The 26258-nt window shown below is 41.9% G+C and overlaps 2 protein-coding genes across 4 annotated transcripts; one reads left to right on the forward strand and one right to left on the reverse strand.

The window, feature by feature from the left end:
* Window positions 1-5634: 5634 nt before the first annotated feature.
* ddx42 (DEAD (Asp-Glu-Ala-Asp) box helicase 42) lies at window positions 5635-15216 on the reverse strand. The gene is made up of 18 exons (XM_080724169.1): window positions 15168-15216; window positions 13898-14122; window positions 13607-13757; window positions 13363-13424; window positions 12980-13016; window positions 12475-12627; window positions 12111-12215; window positions 11882-12001; window positions 11605-11781; window positions 11297-11425; window positions 11083-11182; window positions 10933-10980; window positions 10203-10300; window positions 8451-8727; window positions 8102-8328; window positions 7890-8000; window positions 7285-7395; window positions 5635-7166 (listed from the first exon to the last, which is right to left on the reverse strand). The coding sequence occupies exons 2-18, from the start codon at window positions 14113-14115 to the stop codon at window positions 6468-6470; spliced, it is 2823 nt and encodes a 940-aa protein (XP_080580295.1). The 5' UTR covers window positions 14116-14122; window positions 15168-15216; the 3' UTR covers window positions 5635-6467.
* Window positions 15217-16266: 1050 nt separating this feature from the next.
* strada (STE20 related adaptor alpha) lies at window positions 16267-26161 on the forward strand. 3 transcript variants are annotated; one of them, XM_080723893.1, is made up of 12 exons: window positions 16267-16397; window positions 17137-17202; window positions 17545-17602; window positions 21465-21567; window positions 22177-22298; window positions 22747-22855; window positions 22986-23109; window positions 23397-23568; window positions 24340-24444; window positions 24531-24787; window positions 25128-25170; window positions 25269-26161. In XM_080723893.1, the coding sequence occupies exons 4-12, from the start codon at window positions 21516-21518 to the stop codon at window positions 25422-25424; spliced, it is 1140 nt and encodes a 379-aa protein (XP_080580019.1). In that variant the 5' UTR covers window positions 16267-16397; window positions 17137-17202; window positions 17545-17602; window positions 21465-21515; the 3' UTR covers window positions 25425-26161. The 3 variants fall into 3 exon arrangements, with proteins under 3 accessions (XP_080580019.1, XP_080580021.1, XP_080580020.1); XM_080723895.1 differs by lacking the exons at window positions 17137-17202; window positions 17545-17602 and having other exon boundaries at window positions 16292-16397; XM_080723894.1 differs by lacking the exons at window positions 16267-16397; window positions 17137-17202; window positions 17545-17602 and having other exon boundaries at window positions 21460-21567.
* The last annotated feature ends 97 nt before the right edge of the window (window positions 26162-26258 follow it).

Here is a 26258-nt window from a genome sequence, read left to right on the forward strand (position 1 = left end):
CCCGAACGCGTGCGTGTGTTCAAAGTTGCGACGCAGCGAGCCGTCTGCTCTCCAGCGCCAACTAGAGTTTGAAAATGTCTGAAAATGTCACCTTTTTGAGCGGGTGGCTGCACTGGAAAGCCAACAGAAATAGATTTTACACCTCTCCCGCTTAGCGGAGAGTGTGGCGTGATAGAGGAGGTCTCCCCGAACGCGTGCGTGTGTTCAAAGTTGCGACGCAGCGAGCCGTCTGCTCTCCAGCGCCAACTAGAGTTTGAAAATGTCTGAAAATGTCACTTTTTTGAGCGGGTGGCTGCACTGAAAAGCCAACAGAAATAGATTTTACACCTCTCCCGCTTAGCGGAGAGTGTGGTGTGATAGAGGAGGTCTCCCCGAACGCGTGCGTGTTTTCAAAGTGCCGACGCAGCGAGCCGTCTGCTCTCCAGCGCCAACTAGAGTTTGAAAATGTCTGAAAATGTCACCTTTTTGAGCGGGTGGCTGCACTGGAAAGCCAACAGAAATAGATTTTACACCTCTCCCGCTTAGCGGAGAGTGTGGCGTGATAGAGGAGGTCTCCCCGAACGCGTGCGTGTGTTCAAAGTTGCGACGCAGCGAGCCGTCTGCTCTCCAGCGCCAACTAGAGTTTGAAAATGTCTGAAAATGTCACCTTTTTGAGCGGGTGGCTGCACTGGAAAGCCAACAGAAATAGATTTTACACATCTCCCGCTTAGCGGAGAGTGTGGCGTGATAGAGGAGGTCTCCCCGAACGCGTGCGTGTGTTCAAAGTTGCGACGCAGCGAGTCGTCTGCTCTCCAGCGCCAACTAGAGTTTGAAAATGTCTGAAAATGTCACTTTTTTGAGCGGGTGGCTGCACTGAAAAGCCAACAGAAATAGATTTTACACCTCTCCCGCTTAGCGGAGAGTGTGGTGTGATAGAGGAGGTCTCCCCGAACGCGTGCGTGTTTTCAAAGTGCCGACGCAGCGAGCCGTCTGCTCTCCAGCGCCAACTAGAGTTTGAAAATGTCTGAAAATGTCACTTTTTTGAGCGGGTGGCTGCACTGAAAAGCCAACAGAAATAGATTTTACACCTCTCCCGCTTAGCGGAGAGTGTGGTGTGATAGAGGAGGTCTCCCCGAACGCGTGCGTGTTTTCAAAGTGCCGACGCAGCGAGCCGTCTGCTCTCCAGCGCCAACTAGAGTTTGAAAATGTCTGAAAATGTCACCTTTTTGAGCGGGTGGCTGCACTGGAAAGCCAACAGAAATAGATTTTACACCTCTCCCGCTTAGCGGAGAGTGTGGCGTGATAGAGGAGGTCTCCCCGAACGCGTGCGTGTGTTCAAAGTTGCGACGCAGCGAGCCGTCTGCTCTCCAGCGCCAACTAGAGTTTGAAAATGTCTGAAAATGTCACCTTTTTGAGCGGGTGGCTGCACTGGAAAGCCAACAGAAATAGATTTTACACCTCTCCCGCTTAGCGGAGAGTGTGGCGTGATAGAGGAGGTCTCCCCGAACGCGTGCGTGTGTTCAAAGTTGCGACGCAGCGAGCCGTCTGCTCTCCAGCGCCAACTAGAGTTTGAAAATGTCTGAAAATGTCACTTTTTTGAGCGGGTGGCTGCACTGAAAAGCCAACAGAAATAGATTTTACACCTCTCCCGCTTAGCGGAGAGTGTGGTGTGATAGAGGAGGTCTCCCCGAACGCGTGCGTGTTTTCAAAGTGCCGACGCAGCGAGCCGTCTGCTCTCCAGCGCCAACTAGAGTTTGAAAATGTCTGAAAATGTCACCTTTTTGAGCGGGTGGCTGCACTGGAAAGCCAACAGAAATAGATTTTACACCTCTCCCGCTTAGCGGAGAGTGTGGCGTGATAGAGGAGGTCTCCCCGAACGCGTGCGTGTGTTCAAAGTTGCGACGCAGCGAGCCGTCTGCTCTCCAGCGCCAACTAGAGTTTGAAAATGTCTGAAAATGTCACTTTTTTGAGCGGGTGGCTGCACTGAAAAGCCAACAGAAATAGATTTTACACCTCTCCCGCTTAGCGGAGAGTGTGGTGTGATAGAGGAGGTCTCCCCGAACGCGTGCGTGTTTTCAAAGTGCCGACGCAGCGAGCCGTCTGCTCTCCAGCGCCAACTAGAGTTTGAAAATGTCTGAAAATGTCACCTTTTTGAGCGGGTGGCTGCACTGGAAAGCCAACAGAAATAGATTTTACACCTCTCCCGCTTAGCGGAGAGTGTGGCGTGATAGAGGAGGTCTCCCCGAACGCGTGCGTGTGTTCAAAGTTGCGACGCAGCGAGCCGTCTGCTCTCCAGCGCCAACTAGAGTTTGAAAATGTCTGAAAATGTCACCTTTTTGAGCGGGTGGCTGCACTGGAAAGCCAACAGAAATAGATTTTACACCTCTCCCGCTTAGCGGAGAGTGTGGCGTGATAGAGGAGGTCTCCCCGAACGCGTGCGTGTGTTCAAAGTGCCGACGCAGCGAACCGGCTGCTGTCCAGATTCAAATTTGTGTAGGCTATGCACTCCAGTGAACAGCATTTATCCATTTATCATGTTTTTATGTTATTAAAATCTTTCTTTTTTACACAGAAACCTAATTTGCATTTTGTATATTCGTTTAGATACTTAATCTATATTTTTAACGTCCATATTATGGCAAATTATCCGTTTTTCAACGTTTTTCAATGGCTTTAGGGGTACTCTTATTCTGAAGAGATCGGCGCCGGAAGCCTTATTTCTGCTAACGCTATTTCTGCTCATTTCACATAGGCGACATCGATCACCATCAATCACACACCAAATCTACCGAGGAAGAGCTCGCAGATTCAAAGACAAATAGAAAACCTCCATAGAAAAATAGACCATTAAAGTGGGGGGCGCGAATAGCATCATATTATGCAAGCAATATTTCACCCATATTACCTTCGTGAGTGATTAATTAGCAAGCAAGCTAACGTGAACTAATACAACGTTTAATAATAGGTTGAAATCTGAAGCGCGCAAAGCAGAATATATGAACAACAACAATCGGCGTCGGCTCGTTTAGACGCTCTTTGATTGATTAGAATGGAAAATAAAACCATATGTTCTCATCCTTAAAGCCCAAGTTGATGATGGGTCAGAATCAAGACTGTGTGTGTATGCGGCTCCTGCGGGGCTAGCTTTAACATTAGCGAGTGGACGGACATGAAGCTCACCCATGAGCTCACCTCATCACACAGAAATCAGAAATCTGGCTCGATCTACAAGCCGATCCACATCGCGAGGCGACGCGTTGTGCGCTTGTAGATCGGCTATTTTCTGCAAATCAGGCTAGAAGGAGGAGAGGCTGCAGAGATACACACACCAATGGATGAGGAGGAAACGCTTACCATCTGTGCTCCCTGTCTCAGTCTCAGAACGACGACAATGTGGTGGTGGGCTCCGTTCACTCAATATGCAGGACGTTGACGTTCCTCGTTGGTTTCCGCGTGTAATGTAATGTGTGTGGTTGAGGATCAGTGCGTGGCTTTGTTATAGATGAGCTTCTTGCCACACAGAGCCGGCGAGTTACCTCCTCAGTGAGCTCGGTGCAGCACCACCCCTTGTCGACGTCGTCGTCTCGTTTTTCAAGTCGCTTTCCCACTGTTTCTTTTTTTTCCTCTTGCATTTCAGCAGGAGATTGCACGCTATTGGTTCTTCATATTTCTTCCCCCACCCCCCTCCTCGCGTGTCCCCTCCCTCAGTGCTTGCACGGTTCTTCTAATCTAAATGAATGTAATCTCCTACGAGCACGCCGCTTTTAATGCATTTCAAAATTGATGATTAGATGGATTATAAAAACAAAAGGATGCAACAGCTCGACATAAGTATCTATCTGTATTATGTCAATGAGTCCTTGTCCCTTGTATGCCCATATATGGATATATCTGACTGTATCTGTCAGACTGTCACTGTCATTCATTGTCCCTTTTATGCCCATATATGGTATATGATATGGAGATCTCTGTATTTATCAGTCCCTGTTCCTTTTAAGCCCTTTAATAATATATGGAGAGTCCCCTCATATAGCGATCTCTGTATCCATCAGTTCTTGACTGTCCCTTTTATGCTAATATATATGGATATCCATATCCTTGATGTCTTCACTCAGTATATGCCCATACAGGGGCATGGCCCCTTTTTTGCTCATATATATGAAATAGGATGTGATCTGTGTAATATTGTGTACAGTAGCCTATAAGACCTGTAAAACCCATGCATAAATCATGGCAAAGTAAAAAGAGAATGCATATTAGAGCAGAGATACAACTAACATTAATTATATAGGCCTAACTATTAAGAAATACCATACAAATATAATAAGGAGGACAGCAACAATAAGGCCTGCCAGGAGGAAATGCTTTCTCAAACCAGGTGCATTTCAGTCAAAATCATGTGAATTGGCTTCGCCAACTCCTCACATGGCCACAGAGGCAATGACAACATTTGACCTCACTGACTTATAATAAATAAATAAATAAAAGTTAAAGGAAGGGGGCTTTATTTGGCAATATACTGTAGATTACCTGCACCCCTCCTCACCCCCTTGTCAGACCAAGTGAGCATTATAATGGTTAATGTGACCATTATATGACCATTCCAACAACTCACAGCCCCAAAGACACTATTTTAACCCCACTGATTCTGAAAACAGAATTTAAAGGATGGGGGCATTATATAAATGTAGCCTTAGTGCCAGGAAATGCATGGTCCTTCGCATATGTGGAGAAACGGCCAACTAATAAGACTTGTATCTAGACCACACCAGGGCTGGGCAACTTTGATGATAGAGGGGGCCACTCTATTTCCACACTCACTCCAGGGGGCCACATTGCATATTGTTGCTGTCGACAGAAACCTCTTATCTCCATATTTGAACGTAACTTATTTCGTAAATTGATGTCCCACTCCATCATTCTGCTCTCACGAATAAGTAGCTAAAAATAGCCAGTCTACAAGCACTAAACATGTCGCAATGCAGCGTGTTAGGCCTACTTTATGAACTTTGTTATAAATAAGTTGGCCATAAAAAGAGTACAATTTTAATACTAGCCATCAAAAACTATACTAATATTGACTGAAGTAATTAAAGGAGGTCCTGTTTTGCATGTTTGGAGTTAATATACATCAGTTTTCCGATATTAACCTGTGGGCCTGATTAAGTGAAAGTGGGGGCCGCATAAGTAGGACTGGTGTGTTGAGGAAATCATCAGTTTTTTTTTGGCAGAGATTACATATTAAAAGTTTCACCCGTCAGCAAATATGCATACAATTGCACATTAGGTTTAGCAGACAGTTATTCTGGTCTTGGCAAATCAATTATCCACCTAAAATCTATTTCAGGCAAGAATCTTAAGGCCAGACCACACCAACACAACTAGTCGCAACTCCTTGCAACAAAACGGTTTTACGGTCAGTGCAACTGCCATTGGGGATAATGGTTGCATGTTGCAATGGTGCAGTCTAGCCTTGGCTATTTGGAAAGTAAACTTCCCAATAATATAGACCAATCTTTCTCCCTTGAGTACATTGACTAAATGGACCAACAAAACAATAGTTAATTAAACAGCCCACTAGAAAAGAAAAAGAAAACACACAATAGGATGACAGTGTAGCAGATTTATTTTTTAGAACATTTTTTCTTTCTGTATGAATGCATATAACTGAGCTTTTAGCTGCACAGATGATTAGCTGGGGCAAATACGCTGAGACACACAGATTTACAAACAGCCATCGATAATAGATACAAAAATAGATGAAAAGGAAGTCTTAGTCAAAACCTGACATCCACTCGTGAACGAATGCTTGAAAATAACCTTTTCATACAAACAAAATGCAGCTTGATGACATCAATTCCAAGAGAATAAAAAACACTAAATGCCAAGGAAAGGCACTTTGCTAAAACTCGACAAAAAAAAAAGAAGAAAAAAGAAAAGAAAGTTATGACATGTACATAACCCAAACACAATTCTTCATGGAACACCTTAAAAAAGCACTGTCTAAGAGTTAGCACTGTAGATTTTAACAACACACTTAGCAAATAACCATTAAGAAAATACGTCATCAAATCTTTGAGCACAAAAAGCATGTGGAGATGTATAAGAGAAGAAAAGACAACCACCAACACAATTTGGAGAGCTCTCTGACAAAAGAATTAACTCTATTGCTCAACTGGATTGACATTGATACAGTGATGAACATTATCTGAAGCCAGATTTAAACAGTCATGATATTATTATGTATTGTGGCTGTGAGCTGCATTATGTGGGCCTGTCTGATGTCAGGAGGGGTTGGAGCCCTATCACAACTTCCTCACCAGTATCACAGTATCATCCCTTATCGCTCATCACTCAAGACTACATCTGAGGTTCACCAATTAATTATTAAAGTCGCTTGCTTGTGCCAGCCTTCTGATATGCTGTCCGACTCTCTGTCTACAGATCCTACTGCTGGGTCCAGATGTTTTGTCTTTTCTTTTTCTTTTTTAGTTGTCCCACCTGCTCTTTTTACGCTTTGGTGGGTCTGGAACAGCAAAGCTGTCTTTGCTGTCCCCCTTCCCCTCCCCGCTAGCCTTGTCGCCACATTCCCTGTCACCACTCTTCCAATCATCTCGGTCTCTGTCCCTTCTGCTTCCTTCTCCCTCCCCGCTAGCCTTGTCGCCACATTCCCTGTCACCACTCTTCCAATCATCTCGGTCTCTGTCCCTTCTGCTTCCTTCTCCGTTGCGGCTGCTGCCGTGGCGATCCCTGTCCCCTGGACGATCACGCTCTCTGTCGGCGTGGCGGTCTCGGTCGCCGTGGCGATCCCGCTCTCCTCCGCTGCTGTGCCGGCGCTCACTCCTGTCGCCATGGCGGGAGTGATCGTCTCCATGGCGCCCTCTGTCATCCCCATGCCTATCTCGGGAGCTGTCCCTGGGTGTGGGTGATGTTGGGGCAGGAGGAGGGGGGTATGTAGTTTGTGAACTGGGCTGATTGTTGGGCACCATGCTCAGGGAGCCAGCACTGGTGAAGCCAGCCAACCTGGTTCCACCACTGACAGCAGGTGGAGGGGCCATGGGGGAGGAAGATTCCGTGGGCACCGTGCTCAGGCTTCCAGCACTGGTCCATCCAGAAGAGCTATTGGACTTGGTGGTGAGCTTAGGAGCGACGCCAGTTGCAGCCACAAAGTGGTTCTTATACTGGGCCTGAGGAAAGATGAAGACTCAGAGATAAATGACAGCCATGATGAGGGAAAAACTGAACAAGAACACATGGAGTCATTGAGGACTCAACAGCATACACAATGAGGGGCAGTGGGAATACCTGAAAGGCTTGTTTCATTGCCGACATGCGGTCTCCCATAGCCCCCGTGGTTGGTTTGCTAAAGCTTTCAAAGCTGCTAGAGGAGGAAGATGACAACCCACTACTGCGTTCCTGGAAGTGAATACGACAGTTAGTAATATTATGAGTCACACTATGACTTTAGTCCATCTATAATAAATGCCTTTTCTATGTACAAAGCTCTTTTGAGTGTACTATTGTGTACATTCATGCAAACAAGTGATTAAGCCAGCATTGATCAGACAGCTTGCTTTATAAAATTCTGTTAGGATAAGTGTCTTCTAAGACAGAACTGAAATTAACTCATTTACGGACACCATTAGCGGTGGTAGTTCCCTGGCACGCTCTTTTTAGTTTTTCTTACATTTTAAAGGTACGGGGCCGATCACAAAAGACTGTTGGTTGATGCGTTGATAAAGTATTGTGAGCATTTTGTATCACGACAGCTACTGTGCCAAACATGCATAGTTTTTACTTGCATTGCAATACCATCACTCAAATGTTTTACATATAGTTAACATAATACAAAATCACAAATAGCAGATATATTACTATATTAATATACAGGTGAATAGTTTTGAACTCACTGAGCTTTCAGCTCCCAGGCCGGGTCTCTCTCTGTACCCCAAACCACCTCCTCCAATATTCATCTTCTTTCCTTTACCACCCTTGAAACGGGATTTTCTAAACCAGGGATTCTAGGTGGTAGGAAAAAAAGAAAGGATTGAACAACATTACAATTTTACTGTGTGAAATACACAGATGCAGTTTATTTTAGAACCTTGCTTATGTAATTCACCTGCATGGCCAAGTCCATCAGCTCTTTTGACACACTCTGGTTGGCCCCCTCCATATTACGGACGAGGTCACCAGCGAATGACGTATCTTTATTGGTGAGGAGGGTGTAAGCCACACCTTTTTCTCCAGCACGACCCGTTCGACCAATCCTGTGTGTATGCGTGTCAATGTCTCTGGCAACGTCATAATTCACTACAGTGCGAATTGATGGGATATCCAAACCACGAGCTATGGATAAATACAAAAAAAAACAAAAAAAAAACAGGAGATTAGGCATCATTAAAGGACTATATTAATTTGCTTCAGTAGTCAAAACAATTACCTCCCTCACTCTTATGACTGGCACACACCTGCAACATCAGTGGCCACCAGAACGGGCAGGTTCTTCTTTTTGAAGTCTGCAATGACTTTGTTCCTCTCACTCTGGTCCATGTCTCCGTGCAAGAGACCTAGACTGTGACCTTCCTGGGTCAGATTAGCTGCTAGTTCATCGCTGTTGGCTTTCTTAGTGACAAAGATAAGAACGGAGCCAGAGGATGTGAACTCAACCAAACGTCGTGTCAACCAGCTCCACTTTTCTGCTCCACTGTGAAACAGCTCCACCATCTGGGTCACATCTTCATTGGCCTGCAAGAAGAGTGTGATGGGTGATTAGTAGGGGTTTAACAATATGGTAACCGAATCGAAAAATCTATTTTAATTTGCAACAATCTACTATATCGATATGCAAATAGCAAAATATCACACCGTTTGACAATGCATATAATCGGTATCGAATCGTTTTGCAATGCAAATAATTGATTGTATGGATACTAAGTACTTGTGCCTTGTATTTAGCTAATTTAAGAATAAAAATGAAAAAGAGGGGTCTAATTACTTTTCCATTCCATATAGCTACTCGGACCAATATCGTCCATGTATCGTATTGTCAACCATGTATCGTGATGTGTATCGTATTGCTATTAAAAACTCTTTTACTGCCTATGACTAGTTTGACGAATTATATTAACTAGCCCTTACCCGTTCAAAGATATGAGCTCCGAAATGATGTGCAGTGTGTGGGTTATGGGATGTGCACTGTGCACACAGTATATGAGGGATGGAAAGTAACTTTAACTGGTGCTTGCATGCTAATATGTGGGAGCATCAATGTAAGAAATACCCGTTCCATTTAACGGCTACAGAGATACTGTGTACCGATCTGCATGATTTTTGGACATCAACTTTAACTGGTGCTTGCATGCTAATATGTGGGAGCATCAATGTAAGAAATACCCGTTCCATTTAACGGCTACAGAGATACTGTGTACCGATCTGCATGATTTTTGGACATCATCTGTAACAGGGCCAGAACCCCCCCCCCCCCCCGCCCGCCTGCCTGCACACACCCCCCGCCCGTGTGTGTGTGTGTGTGTGTGTGTGTGTGTGTGTGTGGGTTTGTGTGTGATTGTGCATGGCCTGAACAACAGCGCCCCTCCCTTAACATGTGTGGTCACAAAAGGTACTGTAGGCTAAATAGATATAGATACACCATAAAAATGCTAATATACAGCATACGATTTGTGAAAGTGACAAACGGGCTTCACAGTTATGTCAGGTGTGTTCATATGCTGATGGTGATGCGTTTTCAGATCAATTGCTCCAGCCACCGAGGAGAAACGCTGAGACAGACAGACAGACAGACAGACACTCACTCACTCAGACATTCGCAAAATTATAGTATAGATGGGTCTACTCTGCCTATTTGGCCTAATTTAGTCATGTTTACTATCTAGTAAACATGATTTTAATCGTGATACAACCCCATCTTTCAAACAGGGCAGCCATCTTTGTTTACATAACATGTAAAACATAATGGTTGCTATCTCATGAATGCCTGAACGGATTTCCAATCGGTGCATGATCCGTGCACTATAAATGACATGGCAGGGAAACCTGAAAGACGGCATATTCAAATTAGCAGTGGGTGAGTTAAATGTATCGTTACACCCCTAGTGATTAGGCTCCTTTGCTCTCTAACACCAGAGAAGTACAGTATCAGAGCTGCTTAAGTGTATTAGGCAACATGCTAACACTTTAACAGGTGCACAAACTGCACATACCTCTCCTATGTCTCCTTGCACCACACGAATGGGATCTACCAATATGTCTCTGGCCAGCCGTTCTATCTTCTTTCGGAAAGTAGCACTGAACAGAAGGGCTGTAAAGGCAATCATGTTTAGATTCAATGGAAAATGACAACTAATGTTGTACGTTAACACTGTATATCAAATAGAATATTTTATACAACACACTCGACTAACATTTATTACTAAGAACTGGGTGCTAAATCCCTAGTAGTTAATACTAATTAACAAGGCCAGATAGCGCTCCTCCATCTTACCAATATAATATACTGAAGAGGGGTAGTAAGACACAATCCTTCTCTAGCTAGAGTGAGTCGTATATACTTGTGATACTCTTTCCCTATGATGGGTTGAATGAGTTTATTTCATTTGATTTTCCTATGAAGTGAATGTAATTTCTATATTTTTTTAAATAAATAAAATGATATATTAATCTACAATGTGATCATGGCTCCCTCTGCTGGGAGGAAGCCCTATTGTGCTAGGTGATATTACCTATGACCCAACTGCCAATGTAAACATCTGTATGGCAATAAACTGTCAATATGGAGAGTGCTGTCCTTCTTAATTACAATGTATCATAATATTTTTTATTTACCTGTCAATCTGATTCTTGATTACAATGTCTGGCATAATAAACATTTTCCTTTTTTATAGTACCGATGTGACATAATACACACAATCACATTAAAGGTTATCCACTTACTCTGTCTATCTGGACGGACATGGCTAGCAATAGACCTCACTTGGTACTCTGAAATACAGAAAAGTATCATAAGAACTCAAGACAAAAAAACACAAATATATACATATTTAATATATATATAATTTTCTTCCAATATTTTAGGCAACCCACCAAAGCCCATATCAAACATGCGATCTGCTTCATCAAACACTAGGTATGAAACCCTCTGCAGGGATGTGGCCTTCTTTTTCACATGGTCAATCAGACGACCCTGTGGGCATACATAAACGGTTAAAATTATATTTGCAGTAGCACATTAATATCCCTCTTCTAAAAATACATAGATTGATGACATCCAGAGATCTGCTAACTATTCCTTCCTTACCGGGGTGCACACCACTATTTCTGCCCCCTCCTGAAGAGCCTTGGCTTGCTCCCACATACTGCCTCCTCCGTAAACTGCCACTGAACGCAGAGAGTAGATTTTCCCAAACCGCTTACATTCTGCATGGATCTGTACAGAATTTTTAGCCATATTGAGTCATTTTAGTCATTTGAAACTTTCTCCAAGATAGGATCACTGTATTCTTGATTTTATCATATAAAAAATGATAGATTCTTATTTTGTCTTAGTATTACAGTATGTGTTTTAATGTCTTCCAATAAATCTGAGCCCACTTCCACAGTTCTTACCTGCTGACAGAGTTCCCTGGTAGGGCATACTATGACCGCTATTGGCCCCTCTCCAGCCTCTAGTTCCTTCTGGTCCATGATATGAACTAACATGGGCCAGATAAAAGCTGCAGTTTTTCCACTACCTGTTTTAGCTATTCCAATCATGTCACGTCCAGAAAGGGCTATCGGCACTCCCTACATCCAAGACAACATAAAAAATAGGTAAGATTAAAAGAAAGGAACAAAATGAGTTATTTGTGGCATTATTTAATTAATTCAAAACATTTTACTATACCTGACACTGAATAGGTGTGGGCTGAGTGTACTCAGACTTGCGAATAGCTTGCATTAGCTGCTCATCAAACCCGAAGTGGGCAAAGCTGGTACATGGTTTAGGGGGGGCTGCACCAGATGCCTAGGGACAGTAAAAAGAAGATGTAGGAGAATGATAAATGTGTTAAGTTGCCTAGATTATAACAGCACACATTTCAAAGGCCTAAATAACGTTTACATCCTGGACTTACCCGCAAGTTGAGTTTCTGTCTTAATTCCAATTCTTGAATTGGTGTTAAAGAGTTGAGTTCTTCATGCTCTATATAGAAATTCTTCTCAAATGGTGGATAGTCGATCTACAAAAACAAAAACATGTTAATACAAGTGACAAAGATCATATTGCATGAAAGACTTTAATCTAATAATGGCTTAGCTAGTGATGGCAAGTCACTGTGTTTTTTTTATTTTATTATCCAGATCCAGATTTCACACTCTTCATTTTCACATAACCAAACATTTCAGGCCAAAGGTGGTTCTGTGCTGTCAAGTAATGTATATATTGGAGGGGACATACAAAACAAATCTAAAGATGCTCTATCAGTACTAAAATGTTACCTCAGAATGGTCAATGGGTGGTAGAGGCATGATGATTTTCTTGGTGGTTGGGGGAATTGGGTTCCCATCACTGTCATAGTCAATGTTCTCATCCTCTTCCTCCAGTGTCAGCCCGGCAGTGGGATTCTCTGCCATGTATCGAAAGTATGCTTCCTGTGGAGAGTACAGAATTACTTTGTAAAACACTGGGCTAGCTTGCTGCATAACACAGCGTACATGCTGCACTCATGGAGTGACCTGACGGGACGGGACATTCATCTTCATAATTAGAAGTCAAAGTTAATTTTCAGCATCACACATCAAACACATTCTCATGCTTATTTTGTCACTTCAACAGTGTGAAGGATTATATATGTTCAAAGAAGTAAACCCTTGATGATGATTAACCAAATACGCAACCTGCATGTTTAGACAAGAGGGGTGAAAAGTGGGAGGGGAATGGTTGAAATGGACACTTCTCTGATCAGAGATGTAGTGCATTAAGAACTTGGGATGGCTCACTCACTTGTTCATCTTCCTCTTCAATGTCATCACGAATACCCCTGAAAAAACAAGCGGAGAAAAAAAACTTCCCTGCGGCTCGTTCAAACACCAAATGCAGCCCACATCCCACTATGACTAAGGTCACTTATCCGATGAAAGCCTGTGTCAAATGGAGTTTGTCACATGTCATCTGAGCCAATTGAAGACATTAAAAATAATGTTCATTGTAAACTATCGGGATAAATTATTTTCTAATAAAAAACAACCCCATGCCAATTTGTCTTGATCGATTTGTCATTAGATGATACAATGATACAAATTTGGCCATCTGCATAAGGACCTTAGAAAGGACTAAAACAAATAAACACAAACACACTAGAAAGAATAAACAAATACACGTCTTACTTTGCAGATTTCTTCTCTTTTTCCTTTTCTTCTAGTTTCCTCATGTCTTTGGCTGCTTGGCTCTGGGAAAATGACAGAACATTTAATTTGGAACCAGAAGGAAAATCTAAAGCACACCCTCTTAGGTCTGCACTCTGCAATAATTTGTTAACAGTCTGTGCGTACTAGTTGTATGTACTTGTTCATTTTTATTTTAAACGTATGTCAGTTGGCTGCTGATATGTAAGTATGATGCCCCTCTCACCTCGACCTCGGCCATGAAGGCATCAAGCGGGTCGTCCTCGCTGTCAGAGCCACCTCCAGACTGTAACTGTTGCCGTGTGGGTGAGTTCTCTGCCGGAATATATGGCAGATCCATATTGTTGCTGGACTCCTCTTCATCATCCTCAAAATACCTAGATGATGAAGATAAAAAAAGGCATGGGAGAGACCTTTTTTTATTTTTATTTTTTAGGAAGCATCAGAGCCTATTGAATTTATGTTTGTCACGATGGTACTTCTACAGTGCAATATTTATGAACAGGGGCACACTCACGCATTTTCTTCATCAAAATTGGCTCTTTTTGTCCCTATTTTGTAAAATGAAGGAAGCTGCTGGTTTTTCCCATATCCCCCACTTGACCCCGTGGCTCCAAACGTTGTGTTAGAGGCTTGAGGGAGGCGAGGTTCTTCTTTTTTCCCAGAACCTCCGAGAGCGAATCCTCCAAAACCAAAGCCTCGCTTCCCCGCAGGACCACCCTTATTCCAGTTCATATCTGCACTGTAGTAGAAAAGAGAAGGAAACATAACACAATAATTTATGGGACTGACCTACAAAATCAAAATGTGACACCAACTTCATAATCTCAGTGCCCCAGAGTAACTCAAGCACAAGGTCACAGTGCTTGATAACCGGTTAGGTAGAGTGTTTATTCATTCCACGAATGGAACCACGGGTACATTGGGTTGCATTTGTGGACTCTGAGCAACACCAACTATTGGCAGCCTATACATCCAAACAGAAAGGTTAAACTCACCAACAATACAGTATGGAAAGCTTAAATTGTCCTCTTAATGTCTGTAAAGTGCTTGTTTCATAAAAAAACACTGTAGACATGTTATGAGCTATACTATACTTTCTGTCAAGACATTCCGTGTAAGTGATTATTAATAATGCTGCATTACATTGAATTACCAAGCCAACCATTAGCTTGGCTTCTCTCAGTGTGAATGCAGCATTAGAGTTTGGAAGTGCTGCGTACCACCTGTTTCTGAATATCAAACAATGCAGGAGACAGCAGTTGCGACATTAAAAACGAGCGCTTCCAAACTCCAACACTTAGAAAAATAATCACCTACACGGAATTTCTTGACAGAAAGGTCTGCGGCGGATTTTTATCAAACAAACACTTTTGCAGATAGAAAGAGGATAATTCAAGCTTTCCATACAGTAAATGTTATGTTGGTGAGTTTAACGTCGTTTAATACAATCAGATAGCACTTTTCTGTTTGGATGCATGATGGGCTGCCAATGGACGTGTTGCAACTCTATATTCATTATATTAAAAAAATTAAATAAAAATCTAGAGTTGCAATTTGCGGCTAGAATGAGACCATTGTGTGTGACCACCAGGACGCCGAGGCAAGGCGTCTTGTTTGGGCCGCGAAGCACGGCGACAGACCGAGGCTCGACGACGGGCTGGCGGTGCGTTAGGTAATGGTTTCAGTTGGGTCGACCTCCACCAAGCGGGCCGCACTCTAACGTTCTTAGTTCAAGCTGTACGCGTTTATAACGCTTACAGGAGCACAATGGACGACATATTTACCTGTTTTCTGATCCTAAATTATTATTATGGTCCTCTGTTTTTCCCAGATCCGTCCGACCTGTTTTGACGTCATTTACTATGCGACGAAGCAGGCGCACACATCGTCCGTCATCGTTTCGATATGCATTGCTATTCATCCGTACGGCGGTGTCGCGCGCCAAAGACAGCAGATCTACAAGCCATAAGCCCACGATGCTCCCCGTTCAGGCGTCCACCACCAGCGGCGTCAGTTCAGAAAAAGCTAAGGTATGGCAACATGACTGGTGTCTTGCACGCGACACCATGTTGCCATACCTTAGCAAAAGGCACGATTACAGTACATTTTATTATTTCCCCCCTGTAGCCAAGGTGGCAGCTGCCATAGCTTGCCATACCCAATTGACGCCTCTGTCAGATTGTAGCAGTGCAGTGGTGGAAAGTAACCAAGTACATTTACTTAGGTACTGTACTCAAGTACAATTTTGAGTTGATTGTACTTTACTTGAGTATTTCCAATTTCCAATAATTTTACTTCTACTCCACTACATCTGTCAGATAGCCTGACACTCAGCCTGAATTGACATTTCGTTTCACTCCATTAATATAGTACTTTTCCTCCACTACATTGATTTATTTGAAAACTTTAGTAGGCTACTAGTTACTAATATGTAGATTGATTATTATTACAAAACATACATAGCCTACAACCACTTCAGCCATTTGACAATAGCTAATCAAATCATGTGAGCTTGTAGATCTGTTTTCAAAAGATTTTTTTATTACACTTCAAATCATCAAATGGGACATTCATAATATTACTTTTAATTTTGTTTAGTTTTTAAGTACATTTTGATACCAACCAATATATCTATATATTTTTTTTTAACTTTTACTCCAGTCAATTTTGAATTCCAGACTTCTACTTGTAACAGAGTACTTGAACTAAATTTCGGTATTGAAATTGATACTTAAAAAATAAAATAAAAAATAAAATAAAAATCTGAGTAGCTTTTCCACCACTGGTGAGCTTGTAGATCTACTCATGTCGGCACGCGACACCGCCGTACGGGCCTTATAGTACAAGCTCCAGCCAATCAGAGCAGAGAGCTGTCACCCCGCTCTGGAAAGGGAAGGGAAAGATAAAAGTGCTGTGTTGTGTGTGTTAGTTTTATCCTCCCCTCATTCACTTCATAACGGTACTGATAGCAGACCTATTCATATCCCGCTGCAGCTTGAGAACACATCCCACCGGTAGGTTGCATTGGGGGCATTTATCTGAAACTGGTCTATTCACGATTGTTAATGTGATTTATGATTACACAGGCTAACGTTAGCTTGTTCCCTCCAACAACATGGCAGAAAAGAAGAGCCGTCGTCAAACCCATTAAAACGTCGCGGTTTAGCACCACCATCCAGCGAGCCTCTGTAGAAACGCTTTCGCTGCAGCGTTGAAACAACTCGTTGGTTGATTTCTAATAACGCAGTTATTACTGAGTGGAGACACTTGACACGTCATTTTAGCGGCAAGCGCTGTTGTTAACGCCAGAGACATAAGTGGGATTGGCAATGAATGCTTGAGTGAGAGACCGTCACTCACTGAATATATTGTGATTTTTTTCATTGAAATATATGATTATAAGGTTTCTCAGAATGTGTGTGTGTGTGTGTGTGTGTGTGTGTGTGTGTGTGTGTGTGTGTGTGTGTGTGTGCGTGTGCGTGTGCGTGTGTGTGTGTGTAAACAACTGACAACATGCTATTGCAGAAAGTGATTGATTAGTGCTAATAAATCACTTTATGCAATAGTAAGTTGTCCATCTCTGTTCACTGGAGTTTGCAGTTCCTTCCTATGGAAGGTCCATCCCTTTTTTACATTGCATCTATCACACTGACATAAGCATGTGTGTCTAAATACTAAAATATGTACATTTTCTTGGCATCAGGAGTTTATGTCTATACATCTTGGTCACAGTAGTTGTACTTTTCTCCACAGATATTCCCTGGTTGGGTTTTTTTTTTATTATAGTTTATGCTGTCAACTGGATCCATGTCTTTTCTCGTAAGTGAACAAGTCAAGAATACTGCTCATCATGAGCACTACTTAATCTAATCTGTTCTATACCCACATTGCAAGCAGTACATCTGTTGTCAGCCACCTCCAAAAGGGGAATGCAGGCTTTACTTGTTATTTTTTCCCCAGTGAGGTTTGTTTTATGATATTAAATGTTACCTATTAATGTTTAGGCTATATTCAGAAATTTTGTAAATCACAGCATCACATACTAGATAACCTGTAGAAGACATAATCATTTGAGAACAATGGAAACTGTAAAACCGCTCCTTACATTCTTTTTGCATTTTCTCTTTTTCCCCCATGTTTGTAATTATACTTCTGTGTCAGCGTTGGGTATCAGAAAAATTGAGTGTGGAGAGCCTGCGGGATTTGGAGTTATTTGGAGGTGAGGCCCCAAAAAAATCAAGTGACCAAAGTGCTCAATATTCTTAAGCCACAGCTTCACACATCACGAGATGTACAGTATCGTTTGCAAACACACACCAAAAAAACAAACCAACATTCAACAGAAATTGTTGCTCTCAAAAGGAAATTGGTTTGCTTCTACAATCAACACTGTTCAAAGCATTGCAGTTATTATATGTTAACTTCTGTTCTGCAAGTGTGGTTTAACCCCAAAGCTTTTGTGCGCTTCTGTTGTTAGATAGGTGGGCAGTAATACAACCAGTCATGTGTCTTGTACTGTATGCTTGCTGCTCTTAATCAATGCTGCTTCTTTCTATTTTTATCCAGAGTGACACAAAGGTTGTGTCGTTTGTGTCCTAATTTAGGTTGTTTGCCTTTTTTTTCATCTTTTTGCATAGATTGATTTATTATTTTATTTGACAAGAATGGAGAACAGTACAATATTTGACAAGAATGGAGAACAGTACAAGTATAGTCAATACAATTGAACATGTAGTACAGTACAAGTACAGTTAAACACCCTGCCTAAAAGGAACATCCCAAATAAGACCTTTTACGGTCTTTTTTACGTTGCCCTCTGTATTTAATTCATGGACATAATAAATAGCAGATAATCAAAAGCATCATCATGAAGTTACTCAGGTTAGGGAAAGTATATAATGTCAATGTCAAATGTAACTCATTTGACTATATTAAACTTGATCCTGACAAGATAAAATGAACTACAATTCATTTTTAATTGGCACGTCAGGTTTTGTGTAATTTTAAAGCCTGAAGATTATCTATGCAGAGTTTTCATGATAAACCTTATATATGAATTGAACAACATTTTAACAGCTGAACATTTAAAGGACGAGGAAATAAAATGTCTTTGGCACAGAGATTATGAAGGTTTAGGTGTCAAATAAAACATCTATGGGGTGGTTTAGTCTTATGTTTTGCAAGCTTTGCCTCATTGTCATTTTTACTGCTGGCATATCATTGCATTATGGTGCATGTTTGTACAAGCATTTAATTTTTGTTTTGGATGTGCTCTGTTCCCATCATTTGCATTATGCTACGTATTATGTGGAAGAACAAAAATACATGCAGAGGCTTACATATTTTATTTTCTAAATTCCTACATTGTAACATTTTGCTTTCAATAGTGTTTTTATTTTTTATTTTAATTAGTATATGTGAATTATGTACTTTATTTAGCTTAGATAGAATTGAAGTTTGTTGAAACAAACTGACTGACCAAATCAATTATAGTGACAATATTTTATTTTGAGTAAACAGTGATTGTACCTCCGTGGCAAATAATTTTGGCCAACATGATACTTCTACTATATCCAGCCCAATGATCAGGTTTAGATTAAAGTCATTTGTGATAAAGTCATGATCACGTTCATCCATCAGTAAGACTGGCAGTGGCTCGTACTGGTTCAAGAGCCACTTTATACATGGGTCCTTCTCTTGTGCTGTGTGTGTGTATGTATTTTATTTCATTGATGTGGTTTTTCTGCCCCAGAGCAAGCTCAGGGACCCTCTCACAGGAAAGTAAGTGTGGTAAAGTTGTCACAACTTTGTCATCCCCCGTGAACCTTCTATGTGTGTGCGTGCATGCGTGTCCACATTGTGAGAATACACAACGGTATGTAAAGGACCACCAGCCCTGAGGCTGCGCATTTTCCATGCATGAGCATCTGGTTCATGACACTGCTTAATGGCCATCCCACTTCACTCACCAGGGTAACTATTAGAGAAGATGGGGGGAAATGGTAGAATCTTTGTGCCGACGTCAGTTGAACAAAATAACAAATATTTATACTGGTCAAAAGTAAGTTCACCTCACAGTTACAAGAACAACGAGAAATGGCTTAATATTTACTACGGGCGGTTGCCACCTGGCCAGGCACATCATCCATTTTCACTACACACACATACAATGGATTCTCAAGGCTTTTCGGTTCAGAGAGAGGGGTTAAATAAATGGGTCTGGACTCAGGCTTTAGTGTGGTGTTTGTATGTGGTGTTCCAAATAACACATTTGGTTTGGATATAAACAGTGTTTAGTCCCTCACTAAAAGTTGTGACTTAATCTTTATGAAACTGACAACTGTTTAATGTTGTGTGAGTAACTGAATGTTTTGACTTTTGACACTGTCTGTTTGTTGAATTGGTTGCAACAATATGTCACACTTGGGGTTAAATGTCAGCTTGTGACTGTAGGTTGGATGGAATGGATAAAGTTCTGTTGTAGCAATGCATGGCAACCCCTTCTCAGTGCGATCATCATGGCAATCGTAATGGTACCTGCAGAATTAGAATGGATAGACTGGGAATGTTTTTAAAGTCTTTATTTGTACGTAGTAATTTGGCTGGTAAATGATATGAACATGACATGACTGCTACTGCATGTTTGCTGCATTCATGCCAATTTACAAGGCCTATATAAAGACTCCGGCTTAATTTTGGCTGAAGGAGCAGCAACCGAGGCTATCCATTTTTGGTCGTACGCACTGTTCACACAAACTGCTCATACAAGATTCCCCAAATTCTATACTAAACATGGCAGCTCTTTTTATACGCTCTAATTCTGGGATCGTGCCTCTTCACTGGTCACCATGGAAACTCTGCAAATGCTTAGACAGCTTTTTGACTCCCCACACCTTTTTTTTTTTGCACTGAGAAAAGATGATGCTGTCGTTGCTATTTACGGTATCCATTTCCATCATTTATATGGCTGTTTTGTTAAAAATCGGAAACCTTTAAATATACTTTGCCGCACAACCATTTTGAAAAGAGTCGCTCAAAAAACTACTTATTGTCAATGTCAACTGCCTTTTTAAATTTGAAAATAACATTTGTATGATGTGTTTTGAGGAAGCACAACTTGTGAGAAATATCTGGTTCCTACTTCCTATGAGATATCGTGTGCCTGTAATATCAATACATTGACCTAATTTATGCAATTAATGTATTGGCCTAAATACCCACTTGTGTTTGCTATGAGGGGACAACTTGCCAGTGCTGGATTGATTGTTGATTGGTTTGTTTTTAATGTTTTATTCTCGCTGTGGTGCCATTGACAAGCCATGTGTTGTACTAAAACACTTGCATTATTCAATGTACTGTGGTGTTGGAATCCTTAAGCAAAGTCAGGATTACAGATGACTGAAACATTTGTTCATGTCATCTGTAATGAAGGAGAGTGAGCTGTATTCTAATGAAGACCATGTACGCAGTTAATCGACAATGATGTACTGACATTACATTATATCGTCACCGTCGGGCAGAAAATCTCCAAGTTTCAAATGTGTACGTTTTTTTCACTAAGTAAAGCTCTGCTTCATCAGACATGGCCGTCGCACAAAAGTAGTGAAAACAGCTGATCTACAAGCACACAACGCCTCACGGTGCGAGGAGGTGTGTGCTTGTAGATCGGCTGTTTTCACTAGTTTAGTAAAAAAAAAATGATAAAAACGAACGTTTTTTGACATACAAGGTTTCCACCCGGCGACAACGACAATATGAATTTACCATCGAGAATGTCATTCTGCAGGTATAGGCCATAGCTTAATGGCTTGTGAATATTCCTGTAAATCAAAAATGATCATGTACAACAGTTGTGCCATGACAATAATTAGTGGACAAATGCTGAGATGTAATAGAATATAATAATGTAATACATACATTTATAACAAAAAACAGTGAATTGAGGTACTTGTGTGAGGGTGGACTGATTCAGACAGAGATGGGTACAACTTATTGAGTCACAAAATATAACTTCTAGTTCTCATAGGTACTTGAGGCAGTGCTGCACATTAGCTTCCATTAACCTTCATTTTCCCCCCCAGGCCCATGAAGACAGCCAGGAGAGCCTGACCTCACTGCCCCGGAGGGACACCATGGGTAGCTTCATGCCTGACAGCAGTGCCTATGAGCTCCTCACCGTCATCGGTCAGTAAACGCTAGAGACACTGCCTAATATTTAGCTTAACACCAGCACTGTGCTGTTTAAGACCTGGAACGCATCCATGTCACCGTAGATTTTAACCACTTTAACCATTATTGTTTGCTTTAACTATTAAAATAACAGATCTACAAGCTCACAGCGTGCCCCGGGGTGCCGTGCTGCGAGCTTGTAGATCTGCTATTTTCTTTTTTTAAATCATGACATTTGTTACTCCGATTTTTGCTTCTGGGGGGTCCCTGATACATAATATTTTGAGATGGGGGTTGGCGGCCAAATACATATAATTCTAGGGGTCCTTGACATGAAAACGTTTAAGAACCACTGACATAGAAGCATGCGTTTTTCAAAAACCGTAGAAGGATTTGGAAGACATTTATAGAATCGGGTCAAAATATTCAAAGACTTGCACACATTTTCAGGACTTTTTATAAATAGCAGAGCTACAAGCTCGCCCGCGCTGTGAGCTTGTACATCTGCTATTCTTTAAATGTTAAAGTAATAATGCGCTCCAGGTCTTAATGGGAGTCAGGGAAGGGATGAAGATGTCTTTTGTGATGTTTTTCCCCCATTGCTGACCTGTATGTACGTGTCAGGTCGAGGCCTGGAGGACTTGATGACAGTGAACATGGCCCGGTACAGGCCCACAGGGGAACACGTCGCTATCCGCAGGATTGACCTGGAGTCATGCACCAATGACATGGTTACCTACCTGCAGGTATGTGCATCCTTACTATCTCCTGGGTCAACCACGCCTCTTTAAAAGAAAATCACACCTGTGTGAAGTGAGAAGTGCTGCTGCTGTTGCTGATGGTGATGGACCCACTTGACGTCACAGGATAGGGATCACATATCAGTATTTTGATACCATGGGTAAACACATAGACATACACATAAAGTCACATATTGTAGTGGTTGGAGCCGCTCAAAAGTTCTTTATTGTTCCTGGGGAGCACATGTGGGGGTGATTTTAGTTATCAACTGTTGACCTGATATCTTGATATTAATACAGTATATGAATAATGACTGTTATTAAAATGTAAAAGCCTTTTCAGCCTATCTTGCCTCATTACTGTACATCACATAACGTATAACAAATTTTGGATATATACGGTAACTTTTTCCATCTGTTATTTAATGGTGTTCTCTCCATCTCTCCCATGCAGGGTGAACTACATGTGTCTAAGTTGTTCCATCACCCCTATATTTTACCCTATAGGAGCATCTTCATAGCTGAAAATGAGCTATGGGTCATTACACCCTTCATGGCTTATGGTGAGAAAATGAATCCTACAATGTACAGTATGCTACAGTATGGTGATTCAATATTGCAAACAAATGTATGTGAACATTTCATAGGAAATATGAGACGCTGACTTTTCCCCCCTGATTGATCACTCTCCAGGGTCAGCTAGAGATCTGATCAGCTCTCATTTCACTGAGGGGATGAACGAGCTGGCCATCGCTTATATTTTGCTTGGCATGCTCAAAGCTCTTGAATATATCCACCACATGGGCTATGTACACCGGTAAGTCCTCTATGTGTGAATATCCAGTACATTCCATCAGTAGATAGAGAAGTGTATAAACGTTATTACGAGAAATCTCACATAATCACCAACACAACTCAACAGGGTAGGTCAGATATTCTTGGCTCAGTTTTTACTGCTCCAAATTGGACAAGTCTCACTTAACAATCACCTCTAGAGCGCTTTGACTGGATACTGTAGTTTGAATTGGGGAGCTGTCCCGCACATACATTTGTTTTTCAGTGATGTTGCAGACCAGTCATTTCTTGCTTCTCTTTTCTCTTTAGGAGTGTGAAGGCCAGCCATGTGTTGATCTCTGCTGACGGACAGGTGTGCATGTCAGGTCTGCGAAGCATCTTCAGTCTCATCCGTCATGGCCAGCGGGCCAGAGTGGTCCATGACTTCCCCCAGTACAGTGTTAAAGTTCTGCCCTGGCTCAGCCCAGAGGTGCTGCAGCAGGTAAGGCATTAATTTCAGCAACACCTTACTGTTACATGGTACCTACGCTACTATCATGTAGAAAACTATGGGAATTTTCAAAATGCATTTTCCAATAACCTTTAACTTTCTTATTCAGTATGATGTTAATTGATAGAAAAAAATCTCATACGTGCACAGTACTGTTTTAAGTACATTAAAATGCACTCAAGGGTGTAATAATATAATACGGTGAATACAGTTTTGTGCTATTGTGGTGTGGTATTGTGTATACACTATTTTCCATAGGTTAATACTGGAGTATGTCAGCAAATTGCTGAATAAATGTACACATTTGACACTTATTCATTTATGAATGAAGTTTGCAACCATGGTGGTGATATTGTGAACTCAATACTGCCATCATCTGGCAGAGTCAGGTTAGCTGAACTTGTCCATGGTGTAAAACACGCACGCGCGCGCGCACACACACACACACACACACACACACACACACACACACACACACACTTCTTCTTTCTTTAGTCTCTTTACTCCAATAGTTAAATAGTCCAACATAGTCATTGAGAGTGTCAGTACTGTGCACTTTGTATGAGAGTGAGCACTGAGCAGATGATCTAAACAATGCAGTATCGTGAGGATACAATGTAGACTGCATTATGATTCTGATTTAATATGTTGGATGTTAACTTTGAGCTCATATGATCTAAAATATATAACGGTGAAAAAGAACAGAATATTGAAATCCTACTACAGTAATTTCTTATTATGGTTCATTTGTCTTTATCTCAGAATCTACAGGGCTATGACTCCCGGTCGGACATCTACAGTCTTGGCATCACAGCCTGTGAGCTGGCCAATGGGCATGTCCCCTTCAAAGACATGCCAGCGACACAGGTGGGAAGAGGCTTGATAACTGTGTTCACATATTTCTCAGGTACAGCTACCAGCCCCTTTCCAACTCCCCCTGCCTTGCTCCACAGATGCTGCTGGAGAAGTTAAATGGGACGGTGCCGTGTCTACTGGACACCACCACTATCCCACCAGAGGAGCTTTCCATGAAGCCGTCTCGCTCTGGTGCAGACTCTGGGATCTGCGAGGGCCCTGGGGCCAGCGGGGCCGGCCGCCACTCTAATGGAGAACCTTCCTCCTCCTCGTCAGGGCATCCTTACAGCCGCACGTTCTCCCCGCACTTCCATGCCTTTGTGGAGTTTTGTCTACAAAGAGACCCTGAAAAGAGGTGAGCCAAACGTTGATGCTATAGTACATGTATATGTTTAATAATATGGTGGAGAGATAAACACCTCCTGGGGTACTGCCCATAAGTCCTACTGTACATCTCATTAGTCCGAATTTAGTTAGGGTTAGGTTTAGGCATAGTTTTACTGACGTTAGGGTTTGGGTTAGGTTTAAGCATTGTTTTACGGAGGTTAGGTTTAGGCATAGTATTTTTCACCAGGTTAAAATCACCAGATTCTGACTAATGGGATGTAGGAACAATGAGATTTTGGACCAATGCCATGGCACCAACTTACTGATGGTCAAGTAATTAGTAATTAAATATGAAATTCTCCCTTCAGACCGTCTGCCACAGCTCTCATAGGCCACTCCTTCTTCAAACAGGTGAGTAAAAGATAGAAATAGTAAATATTAAAAAAAAAGACAAGTTAAAACATTATTACGTTTCCATAAACTGTCAAAACTGTTTTTTTCAACCCCAGATTAAGCGCCGGCCATCAGAGGCCCTTCCCGAGCTGTTACGGCCTGTGTCGCCCATCACCAGCTTTGAGAGCTCCCAGCCCCAGGACTCCCCATCTGGCCTGGCCAGCCTGGAGTCTGGCCTCAGCCACTTGGATGTAGACGATTGGGACTTCTGACAGTGGAGTGGAGATGGGAAGATGTATAAAAGGGATTTTGACAGCAAAATACTCTGAGCTTTTCTTTTGTAACGCCCTTCCCTTGTAAATAATTCATATCTTAAAAAACTAAAAAGGAGTGTCTCTTCTCTGAGTGACTTAAAAGCCAGCAACCATTTTGCCTCTTTGATGTCTCTTGCAAGCTTTCGCTCTACTAGATATGCACAGACTGTTGCACTGATGACCTCTTTCTCACAAACACGCGCCTATGTATCTACCAGTTGTTTTCCACTCATTACAAGCCACCTGGAGCTGCAACAGGACGACCCCTCAGTCTACTGGAGCTGAGCAGTTTATGGATCTAATTTTAGATACAGTAGTATAGCCTTGTGCTAAAAACGACCATGAAAGATCAGAGGAAAGCTGCTAAATATATTCAGAGGGGGATACTCTACCTCTTGTATGATCACAGCTACTTGATGTGACTCCATCTGCTTCATGAACATCAGAAGTGCACAGTTTTGCACTTCTGATGGAAGGGTCCACTTGTTGGTTCCAAGGTATGACAATATACAGCATGCGTATGCATCCCTTACAGAAGGCCTCTGCCTGTTTTATGTTGTCCCATGATTTGCTTGTTTTATGTTACAATATGTGCTATGTCCCATGGGGTATTGCACAGGAGTTAATGTTTATTATAAGAACGAAGGACTGTCTAGTTCCCGAAACAAACTTTGGGCAATGTTACAAAAAAGGTGAATGTTATAATGGTGCTTGTTGTTGGGAAGTTTATCTGATTGCATGTACATATTAATGGAGACCAGAAAAAGGTGTTACAAATGTCAATATTGACTA

This window comes from Nannobrachium achirus (genome assembly GCF_963921795.1).
Source record: "Nannobrachium achirus genome assembly, chromosome: 4".
NCBI lineage: Eukaryota > Metazoa > Chordata > Actinopteri > Myctophiformes > Myctophidae > Nannobrachium > Nannobrachium achirus.